Source organism: Lepisosteus oculatus, chromosome 29 (genome assembly GCF_040954835.1).
Source record: "Lepisosteus oculatus isolate fLepOcu1 chromosome 29, fLepOcu1.hap2, whole genome shotgun sequence".
Lineage (NCBI taxonomy): Eukaryota > Metazoa > Chordata > Actinopteri > Semionotiformes > Lepisosteidae > Lepisosteus > Lepisosteus oculatus.
This window is the reverse complement of record NC_090724.1, coordinates 8622138-8634005: the sequence shown is the minus strand read 5'-3', so window position 1 is coordinate 8634005 and position 11868 is coordinate 8622138. Positions and strand designations below refer to the sequence as shown.

The 11868-nt window shown below is 53.6% G+C and overlaps 1 protein-coding gene across 1 annotated transcript; it reads left to right on the top strand.

Annotated features, from left to right (window-relative positions):
* The first annotated feature begins 801 nt into the window (after positions 1-801).
* On the top strand, positions 802-11483 carry LOC107079644 (inactive tyrosine-protein kinase PEAK1-like). The gene is made up of 4 exons (XM_069186123.1): positions 802-1784; positions 3599-3747; positions 6179-6801; positions 8731-11483. Exons 1-4 carry the CDS (start codon positions 1720-1722, stop codon positions 10144-10146), a joined length of 2253 nt encoding a protein of 750 aa, XP_069042224.1. The 5' UTR covers positions 802-1719; the 3' UTR covers positions 10147-11483.
* Positions 11484-11868: the final 385 nt, after the last annotated feature.

The following is an 11868-nucleotide window of genomic DNA, read 5'->3' as shown; positions in this document are numbered from 1 at the left end:
ATATACTTTCACAAAAAGATGTCAATTTTTTTAAGCCCTCTGACACAGCTTGTGCAGTGAGGCATTGCAACTTGCCAATCACATGGAAGCTCGTTAGATGCACTTTTACCCAACGAGGTCCGGGTGGAACAATGCCTGATCAGGTCACCTTTAAAAAGGCCTTAATTCAAAGCTTAGGTCACTGCCAGAAAAGGGCCACACTTCGTCAGTTTTCTGTGCCTCGAATGGCACCAGAAGCCAGGGAGAGGGCCATTGGCATGCTGCAGGCAGGCCTGTCATGTGGCAGCGTTGCCAGACACTATGGAGTGAGTCACTCCACTGTGTCCCGACTGCAGAGAAGGTTTCAGCAGGACAGATGACCGTCCAAGATCCGGTCACCCTCGAGTGACAGCAGGGCGTGGGGAGAGGCCTGCTGTTTGCACAGCCTGAGCGCAGCCTGAGCACAGCCTGAGCACAGCCTGAGCACAGCCTGAGCGCATGCAAACACTGAGCTGACGCAGCAATCGCCAGACTGCGTCACACCTCTCTGAGCACAGCGGCTCGACGCGAGGGGGGCCGAGGGGACAGGGCCGCTGGGGAGGGGCCGCGAGACGACAGAGGAAGTGTGTGTGTCCGGGGGACAGTGGCACAGAAGGGGGAAGACTGGGGGACAGAGAGATAAGGGGGGGGGTGGAGATGGGCTCAGAACGAGAGGCTGAGAGATGGGAGGGAGTTAGGAAACGTGAAGCAGAAGAGAGAAAGAGGTGGTTGCAACACTCTCTCTCGCTGTGTCTCACACTCTCAGATCTGAGGTTTAGAAAGACACAGCTGCGCTTGTGCCAGCCCCCAAACCTCAGAGATCGCAGAGGGCGATAAACCGTGCAGAAACACCCTGAGAACAGGCTCGCGCGCACACTCCCACAGACAGGCACCGAGAGAGCAGGGCCACACCGGACAGGGTGACAGAGACAGGGCCTGGAGAGAGGAGGCACAGACCAGGGACACTGACAGAGACAGGGCCTGGAGAGAGGAGGCACAGACCTGGGAGAGCAACAGAAACAGGGCCTGGAGAGAGGAGACCCAGACCTGGGAGAGCAACAGAGACAGGGCCTGGAGAGAGGAGACACAGACCTGGGAGAGCGACAGAAACAGGGCCTGGAGAGAGGAGACACAGACCAGGAAGAGCGACAGAGACAGGGCCTGGAGAGAGGAGACACAGACCTGGGAGAGCGACAGAAACAGGGCCTGGAGAGAGGAGACACAGACCAGGAAGAGCGACAGAGACAGGGCCTGGAGAGAGGAGAGACAGACCAGGCAGAGTGACAGAGACAGGGTCTGGAGAGAGAGGAGACACAGACTAGGCAGAGCGACATAGACAGGGCCTGGAGAGAGGAGACACAGACCTGGGAGAGCGACAGAAACAGGGCCTTGAGAGAGGAGACACAGACTAGGCAGAGCGACAGAGACAGGGCCTGGAGAGAGGAGACACAGACCAGGCAGATTGACAGAGACAGGGCCTGGAGAGAGGAGACACAGACCAGGGAGAGCGACAGAAACAGAGCCTGGAGAGAGGAGGCACAGACCGGAGAAGGAGAGGGAGGGAGAATACAGCCAGGGGCAAGATGAGCTAAACCACAGTAAAAAGCCGTGGAGACAGGGAGCGTGAGGGATTGAGGCTGAGGCCCAGGGACAGAGACAGAAGACCCGTGGGACTGCAGGAGAGACTCTGCGTCTGGACAGATGGATGCAAGGAGCAGTGCAAACAGGCAGGGCCTTCCCCCAGCCCTGCCTGCCAAGGTCCACAGGTAAGAACACAGAACACAAGAGAGACTGCAGACTAGAGGAGATCTTCAGCCCATCTGGCCTGTTTGCTCATTAGTTGCTAATTGATTCAAAGATCCCATCCAACTGTTTCTTGTAAAAAACTCAGCTTCTACGATGTGTCTGGGCAGCTGGTTCCAGACTCCCACAACAGCTAGACTGTTGCTCGGTGCGTCGTGACTCAATTCCTCTCCGCATTCTGCTCTCGAAAAGCAGAAAACGAAGAACATGCAGCTGCTGTTTTTGAAATGTGATTTATCTGATGTTGCAGGATCTTGTGTTTCCTGACACAGAAACAGCTGACCACAGCATCAGATTAGTGCTCTGCTTACTGCACAGCACACTTCACTCTTACCTGTTTCTATGACTCTGCTCTAAGCCAATGTCTATTTTTAGTTTATTTTTGGTTACTACTTCTCTTTTAAGCTAACTATTGAAAAAGCACAAATTTATGGACCCTATCGAGAACTAATGTCGGTCCCTCTATAAAATGTTCCTGACTCTCTGTGTGTCTCTGACCCTCTGTGTCTGTCCCTGACTCTCTGTGTCTGTCCCTGACTCTAAGTGTGTCCCTGACTCTCTGTATGTCCCTGACTCTCTGTGTGTTTCTGTCTCTCTGCTCTGTCCCTGACTCTCTGCTCTGTCCCTGACTCTCTGTGTGTTTCTGTCTCTGACTCTCTGTGTGTCTCTGACTCAATTTTCAATTTTCAATTCAAGGTGCTTTATTAGCATGACCGATAGGTACAATCAGTGTTGCCAAAGCAAATAAAAATATAAAATTAACATAGAACAAAACAAAAAATAGAAGTAAAATAAAATCTACAGACATGTTACAGACATTTACAACAAAGACATATTATATAATATTGATATATACTGTAGGCGGCTGGAGCATTATTGGGAGACGGACTCACTGTTCCTCAGGCTGTGACAGGAGATCACATACTGGGCTGCCAGATCAACTGAGTTCCCTCCTCCCTCTCCCAGTAGGATTGGGACCTGTTGTGGTTTTGGCAGGTGTGGGAACTCTGGGATTAGATTTCTGAATTTCGGGAAGAATGTTTCTCTAATCCCAGAGTATCTGTCACAGTGCAGTAGGAAGTGCACCTCTGTCTCTATTTCTCCCTGCTGGCAGTGGGAGCACAGCCTGTCCTCTCTGGGCAGCCAGGTCTGCCTGTGTCGCCCAGTTTCTATGGCCAGGTTGTGGTCACTGAGCCTGTACTTCGTCAGGGTCTGTTTCTGTTTGTTATTTTTTATTTTGGTCAAATATTCAGCTAGTGTGTATTGTCTGTTTAAGGTTCTGTAGCATTCCAGTTTATGTTGTGTTTGTGTGTGTGTCCCAGTGTGTGAGATATTGCTGTTTGATCTGTGCTGTGATGTGGTTGAGTCTGGGTTGTGGTGCTCTAGCAGTGCTGTCCTGAGGCTGGTTAGTGTTGGTGTGGCTCAGGTCGGTGAGCCTCAGGACCAGCTGGCTCAGGGGGCTCTGTTTTGGGCTCAGCTCTTGGCTCAGCAGGGCTTTGTGGTGGTAGGAATTTTGGTTGCTGTTTTTTAGGTGTAGCCAATACTTTAATATGACTTGAGACATGAGAGTCTCTGGCTCTCTCTGTGTGTCCCTGATACTCTGGTCTGTCTCTGACTCTCTGTGTGTCTCTGACTCTCTCTGTGTGTCCCTGATACTCTGGTCTGTCTCTGACTCTCTGTGTGTCTCTGACTCTCTCTGTGTGTCCCTGATACTCTGGTCTGTCTCTGACTCTCTGTGTGTCCCTGACTCTCTCTATGTCTTTCCATGTATCCGCAGGAATCGTTATGCTAGAGGCTCCAGCAGCAGCTCCAGTCTTGATATGGACACAGAGGGATCCCCCAGGAGCCCCCTGTCCCCTCCTCTAGCCCTCAGCCTTCGTGAGGAACCCAGCCTCCCTACAGACTGCCACACACACAGCTTCCACAGTGAGTACGACATCATTCAATCAATGTACAAAAGGACAGAATCCTTCCCCTGAGGTCGTGGGGTGAGCCAGGGCTGCAGCCTGAGCCCAACACCGTTCAATATCTATATCAGTGAGCTGGCAGGACTGCAGCCCCTGGTCTCCGAATTAGGCCAATACCCATTATTGATAAACATACAGAAGAGAGTAATAAAGTATTGGCTACACCTAAAAAACAGCAACCAAAACTCCTACCACCACAAGGCCCTGCTGAGCCAAGAGTTGAGCCCAACAAAGAGCCCCCTGAGCCAGCTGGTCCTGAGGCTCACTGGCCTGAGCCACACCGACACCAGCCAGCCTCAGGACAGCACTGCTAGAGCACCACAACTCAGACTCAAGCACATCACAGCACAGATCACGCAGCGATTTCTCACACACACACAAAAACAACAAACTGGAATGCTACAGAACCCTAAACTGACAATATACACTAGCCGAATATTTAACCAACAAGTAACAGCAAAAAGAAACAGACCCTGAGGAAGTACAGGCTCAGTGACCACAGCCTGGCCATAGAAACTGGGCGACACAGGCAGACCTGGCTGCCCAGAGAGGACAGGCTGTGCTCCCACTGCCAGCGGGGAGAAATGGAGACAGAGATGCACTTCCAACTGCACTGTGACAGATACTCTGGGATTAGAGAAACATTCTTCCCCAAATGTACAAATCTAATCCCAGAATTCCCACACCTGCCAGAATCATACCAATTCCCAATCCTACTGGGACTGAGATACTGAGATACTGAGACACTGAGAGTCTGAGACACTGAGATACTCAGACACTGAGAGTCTGAGACACTCAGGGACTGAGACATTCAGGGACTGAGATACTGAGAGTCTGAGACACTGAAAGTCTGAGACACTCAGGGACTGAGAGTCTGAGATACTGAGAGTCTGAGACACTGAGATACTGAGACACTGAGAGTCTGAGACACTCAGGGACTGAGATACCAAGATACTGAGACATTGAGGTTCTGAGAGTTTCAGAAACATTGTAAACCCTAGAAACTCAGAGACACTGAGTCAAATATAGATACAGATGACACTGAGAAACTGTGCTGTTGAGAGGGATCAGGAGTGTTTTCAATGAGATTTGATCCATTCTGTGCCAGTCGTATGTGTGAGACAGAGGAGTCCCAGCACACACACCTACAGTTGTGTCCTCACTGTGGTGTGTGACTAACACGATACAGTATGGCTGAGCAGAGTCTCTCACTCTGTGAAGTACATGAGCTGTGCAATCTGAAACCGCGCAAAACCAGCAACACAACCTCCTGTCAGCTGATTTCACAACACTGAGACTCGTGTTTGAGTAGATTCTCCTTCAGACACTACGCAACACCGAGAGAGCGTGATTGCGCGTTGAGACTGGCTCGGAGTGCGTGCGTTCACGCGAGTGAGCGATAAACCGAACTCAGTGCTCCTGTGAAAATCTCACCTCAGCAAAGCAGAAACGCCTCTGAAAGCACAAAATTGGTGGGTGGAAACTTAAAGTCGAATCCACAGAGCAAAGCATTTCATCCCTGGTTTTGGTCTCTTTCAAACTCCCGGCATGTCTTTGTGTCTGTTTCTTCTGGTCAGAGAGAGGGATGAGGAGAGAGGAGAGGAGAGAGGAGAGAGGAAGAAGGAGAGGAGAGAGGAGAAAGGAGAGAGGAGAGAGGAGAGGAGAGAGGAGAGAGGAGAGAGGACAGGAGAAAGGAGAGAGGAGAGAGGACAGGAGAAAGGAGAGAGGAGAGTAGAGAGGAGAGAGGAGAGTAGAAAGGAGAGAGGAGAGAGGAGAGGAGAGAGGAGAGAGGAGAGAGGAGAGGAGAAAGGAGAGAGGAGAGAGGAGAGAGGAGAGGAGAGAGGAGAGAGGAGAGAGGAGAGGAGAAAGGAGAGAGGAGAGAGGAGAGAGGAGAGAGGAGAGAGGAGAGGAGAGAGGAGAAAGGAGAGAGGAGAGAGGAGAGAGGAGAGGAGAGAGGAGAGGAGAGAGAGGAGAGGAGAGGAGAGGAGAGGGAGTCCCCCCCACCACCTCTGCGGAGCGGTGCTGCAGCCGGAGCTCAGACTCTCCTGCAGAGGAGGGGGAAGTCTGCCTGAGGGAGGGACGGGGACCACAGCGCCTCCTGCTGCCACACACAAGAACAGCCAACAGCAAGTGGCAGACAGGAACTCCAGGACCTTCCCTTTAAATTGAAACTGGGGCACAAATTCCCTCGGGTCATTTCAGGATGAGTTAACGAGCTGATCGAAGACACGGTGAACTGTGGCGTCGCTGCAGGGGGGCCTGTGAGGCCGATCAGCACGTAACTCTGCAGGCCAGAGAGTGGCGCTGTGTCCAGAGAGAGGGGGGAAAGCGAGCTCAGCAGTCAAGCCTGACCTGTCCGCTCTCCTCCCCTGTCTGTCTGTCTGTCTCAGGCTCGTCCAGCCAATGGCAGGAGAGGATCCGCGCCGACGCCACCCCGGACCGCCCCCCGCCGTTGCCACGGAAACTCTTCCGCGCACGGTCCCTCCCCGTGATGACTGCTCAGCGCCAGTCTCCACATCCTCCCCGCCCGCCGCAGCCCTGCGACGGCTCGGCCCGCGGTGACCCCTCGGCTGTGCCCTCCCCTTGCGGGCCAAACAACAAGGCCGAGAAGGGCAACATTATCTTGCGGGGTAGTTACAGCACCCCCTCGAGCCCCCTTTGTCCCCCATCAGAGCCAGTTCTGAGCCTGACCTCCCTGAACTTTGACACCCCCGACTACGTGCTCCCCTATTATTTCAAGGACCTGTCCAGCCAGGAGCAAGTCTCGTGGACCATACAGCAACGCCACCTACTGTTTCTCCTGGAGACTGCACAGCGTCTGGAGGCAGAGTTAGTGGGCAGCCCATTGGAGGAGAGACAACAGGAGGCGGGGTCTAATGAGAGGGAGGCGGGGTCATTGCATCCTGAGGACTTTACTCTGTGTGAGGGAAGACAACCACGCTGTCAGATAGGGGGCGCTGTTTACTACGCTGTGCGCTGTGCCACAGTACCAGGGAAGGTGTTCGCAGCCAAGGTGAGTTTCTAAACTGAGCGTATTAATGAGTCTGTCATCTTTGCGTTTGCCTTGAGAGCTTATTTCACTGATAACAGTTAATGTTTTGAAACCAAGTTTCAGATTTGCATTTCTTAAGTTTCATTTTCGTGTCCTTAGCTTTTCCTTAAGATAAATCTCCCTGTCTTTCACTTATGCTAAAAAATGCAGCTGTGGAACAAAAGAAAGAAAAAAACAGAGAGACTCCACACAGGGGACATGTCCCATGTTGACCACAGTACCAACCTCCAGGCTACAGTTAGTTAGAAACACAGGGAGTGACAGACACACAGGTCTGATATGATTAGATCTTTCCTATTCCTGGCAGTCGAGGCATTCCATCAAATAATTATCCAGAGATAATACCTGCCCTGTGCCGTACAAAAAGTGGGAATCATTTATTCAACATTTCTGACCATTTCTCTTCCAGGTGTGTCTTATTTAGGGACTCTTACTGGTCCCATTTATTTACACAGCTGGACGTTTTACACACACACACACACACAAACACACACACACACACACACACACAGGTGAAGTGCCTTGCTCAGGTGCACACCAGCTGTCTCCTCCACCCTGCTGCATTCGCACTCTGAGCTGAGGTCAGGCCTCCTGTAGGTCCACCACTCTTTGATTAGAGTGGCCAATACCTTTTTTTCACCATCACTGGCACCGTGCGTGTGCAAATCTTCACAGGGTCCAAAGAGCAGTTTGTTTTACACAATTGACCTCAGCGCACACACAGGGTCCAATTGCACATCCCAAAACCACAGAAGACAGAGAAACAAAGAAACCGACTGGCCGACTAGCCCCGATCCCAGGACTCGGCCTTATAAGGCAATGCCCCTGTCCAGGGTTGAAAACTCTCAGCCACTTCCTCTTAGCTGTCATCCTGTCTTGGGAAATTTAACTGCCACTCGGTTCTGAGCCACTGCTGTGTGTGTGTGAATGCCTGCACAAAGCATGCCTGATCTTTCATGCTCTGCACTGCCCTTCTGTCTGCTTTCGAACACAGCAGAGGCATATAAACATGCATTTGCATTGCTCTCCTCCAACACATTTAACAACTTCACACTGGCGATGGAACTGAATTCGGTGACACAGGGGAGCAGACGTGACTCAGGGGTGTGCACACCCGCAAGATTCAGAACAGCTCCCAGCCCTACTGGGTGAGGCGGGAGGGAACTCAGTTGAACTGGCAGCCCAGTGTGTGATCTCCTGTCCCAGCCTGAGGAGCAGACAGTGAGCCTGTCTCTCAATAATAATAATACAGTGTGTGATCTCCTGTCCCAGCCTGAGGAACAGACAGTGAGCCTGTCTCTCAATAATAATAATACAGTGTGTGATCTCCTGTCCCAGCCTGAGGAACAGACAGTGAGCCTGTCTCTCAATAATAATAATACAGTGTGTGATCTCCTGTCCCAGCCTGAGGAACAGACAGTGAGCCTGTCTCTCAATAATAATAATACAGTGTGTGATCTCCTGTCCCAGCCTGAGGAGCAGACAGTGAGCCTGTCTCTCAATAATAATAATACAGTGTGTGATCTCCTGTCCCAGCCTGAGGAGCAGACAGTGAGCCTGTCTCTCAATAATAATAATACAGTGTGTGATCTCCTGTCCCAGCCTGAGGAGCAGACAGTGAGCCTGTCTCTCAATAATAATAATAATACAGTGTGTGATCTCCTGTCCCAGCCTGAGGAACAGACAGTGAGCCTGTCTCTCAATAATAATAATACAGTGTGTGATCTCCTGTCCCAGCCTGAGGAACAGACAGTGAGCCTGTCTCTGTGTCTGTATTATAAATGTCTGTAGATCTTAAGTGTATCTGCTTTGCCAACACTGAAATTCATTGGTCATGCCAAAACAGCTTCTTGACTGGAACTGTTAGCAAGCCTGCTTCTCTCCCTGCAGGTGTACAAGCCCGTCCCAGGCTCCTCTGCCGAACTGACTGAGCTGATGTCTGTGCCCCCCCATGCCAACATCAGGCGGGTCTTCACACACTTCCCTCAGCGCCCTGCTGGGGCAACGGACCCGCTGCCTGAGGAGCCGCAGGCCGAGGCAGACATGGAGCCCCTGCCGGAGGGAGAGAGCAGCACTGTGGATCAGCAAGGGGCCGGAGAGCCAGGTGTGGCAGAGCCTCGGTTCACAGAGCTGCAGTTTCTCCAGCCACCACCAGAGGGCAGCACGCAGCAGCAGCAGCAGCTCAAGGAGCCCCCCCAAGATGCACTGCCAAAGAGCTTTAACGCCGACATGAATCAGCATCCTGGAAGGAGCCCTGCAGACTCTCCATCCACAGCAGGGCAACCTCCCCGCTCCCCACCAGAGGGCAGCACAGCAACAGCAGCACAGACAGGAGCGCTGGCCGCCGACGCCCAGCCCACGGCTCACAGACCAGAAGGTCCCGCGCTCCTGTCGGCGCTGCTCGAGCCCGCGGGCCGCACGGCGTCCATCGAGGGGGCGGTCCCTCGCGGCACGCTGGCAGGCTTCGTGCGGGGGGGCCGGGGGCTGCACGCCCAGCGGCCCGCCGTGTACGAGCGGCGCCTGTGCCTGCTGCTGCTGCAGCTGAGCGAGGGGCTGGCCCACCTGCGGGCGCACCGGGCCGGCCCCCCGCTCCTGCGGCCGGACCACCTGCTGCTGGCCTGGGGCGGCGAGGGGGGGGGGGGCGCCCCCCAGAGAGACGGGGACGGGGGCAATCCGGGGGCAGATGGGCGCACGGAGAGCAGCAGGGGGAGAAGGGAGGAAGAGGAGGGCCGCAGAAGGGGGGCGCCGGGAGAGGGAGAGGAAGAGGAGGACGGGTCGATACACAGGCTGTGGGAGCGGCGCGGTGCCCCCAGACTCCTGATCTCGGACCTGCGCCCTCCCTCGGACCCGGATTCGGACCCGGTCGAGCTCCAGCTGGGCCTCCTCATCTACCACTGCCTGCACCTGCCCGCCCCCCCTCCCGGGACGTCCCAGGGGGAGGGCCCGCCCCCCGCCCCCCAGGGGTCCCCCTACTCCGGCGGGCTGCAGCGCCTGGCGCGGCGGCTGCTGGCGCCCCAGGGCGAGGGGCCGGCCCCTGTGGACGCCAGCGGGCCCCTGCGGCTCCTGCTCTGGGGCCCGGGGGCCCAGCTGTTCCAGCAGGACCGGCCCGGCCCGCGGCTGGTGCCGGGCTGGCTGGCGGCGAAGCGCGCCCTGCTGCTGCTGCGCCTGGCGGAGCGGGGGCCCCCCGGAGCCCGGCCCCTGGGCTGGGAGGACTGCCTGTGCCTGCGCTACCTCGCTCACTGCCGCACTGAGGAGGTGCTCTACAGCGCCGCCCTGCTGGGGCTCCTGCTGCCCGCAGGGGAGTAAGCAGCCGCCGGTGTCGGTACCGGTGCTGGCTGGACACCCCCTGGGGTTGAAGAGCTGCTTCTCTCGTTTCCAACTGAAATACTTCAGGGCTCTCAGGATAATAAGGACAACCTCTCAGGATTACTGTCCTTCGGATGAGACGTAAAACCGAGGTCCTGACTCTCTGTGGTCATTAAGAATCCCAGGGTGTTTCTCAAAAAGAGTAGGGGTGTAACTCCAGTGTCCTGGCCAAATTTCCCCCTGGCCTTTACCAATCATGGCCTCCTGATAATCCCCATCTCTGAACTGGCTTCATCACTCTGCTCTCCTCCCCACTGAGAGCTGGTGTGTGGGGAGAGGACTGGCGCATCATCCAGGTGGAGCTACACATTGGTGGTGGTGGAGGGGATCCCCATGACCTGTAACGCCCTTTGAGTGGAGTGTCCAGAATCGCGCTATAGAAGTGTTAGCAATTATTCTAATAGGCACAGACTGCCAAAAATAAAAAAGTCAAGCTAAGTAAAGTGACTTTTCATTAACCTCTCACTCAGGCACAGGACGATCGTGAAGAACAAAGAGCATTCGGGATTCAGGACAAAGGACCGGCTCTGCCCCTCAGAACCCCCACAACAATCGGCGGCTATATCTTACATTTTGCCCCAGGTCCCGCTGGGAAGGCAGAGGTATCCAGGGCTTTCAAGTGGCTGCTACTCACAGCACGTCCACTAGGGGGCGGAGGACCTGGGGAGTTCACCCGGCGTGAAGCCAAGGAGAAAGACCGCCAGAACCGATTCTTCACTGCAGCCCAGAGACCGCACCTGAACCCTGCACCCACCTGGTCCTGGGGAAAGTGTGTACAGGTGTGCACCCTGTGAATCAGCTCCTCTGGAGTTAGCCCCCTCCAAGATCCACCCTCCAGATCCTCTGCCTCCCTCTCTGCTCCCATGAGCAACCACACTGTTTAGAAGGGTCCCAAGCTCAACCTTGCTCAACATTTAAGGACGTGCAGTTCAAGTGGAATAAAACCTCAGCCGATCGGCAGTGGTGGGCTCATCAAAGCCCTCTTGCAAACAGAGCTAGCACATCTTGATCCAGCAGGACCGTTTATATCAAGTTTGACACCTGGAAGGGCAATTAAAGAGCCTTAGAGAAAATCATCAGATTGGTGAACTTAAGTTTAACTCTTTAATGGGTAACTGGCTCTGGAGTTACTTTAAATGTTTATTTTTCCACTAAAGCTTTTCATAGAGGTGTGGTGGTCTTATTTTCTCCTCTCTTTCAGCTATAGTATGCCTGCTATTATAAAACTTGATAAGGATTTGGGAAAAGCACTCAAATAAAATGCATCCTGCTGCAAAGATGTCTCTTAATTTATGGCAGCACCATCATCAACAGCTCCCTCGGAGCGTCTCCTAGTGCCAGTGGTCAGGAAGAGCACTCCATCAGAATTAAGGGACAAATGAGCTTCTGAATTTTATACCACCATATTACCTAGAGCAGGGGTTTCCAACCTTTAACAAAAGATCTTTTTCATTTGCCAGTCCAGCACAATCTACCCAAGTGAATTTGAAGCTCTGATATAGGGAAAACAGACTGTGGGCACATCAGTACAATAATGATACCCATCACTACAGTGACAGCAAATAAATGCAAGTGACTTGTGCTACAGTGAATGAGCAATTTTCCCCATTTTCAGAAAAAAAAGATCCTCTCAATGTGAGCATTGGCACTGAGAAGCTTGAG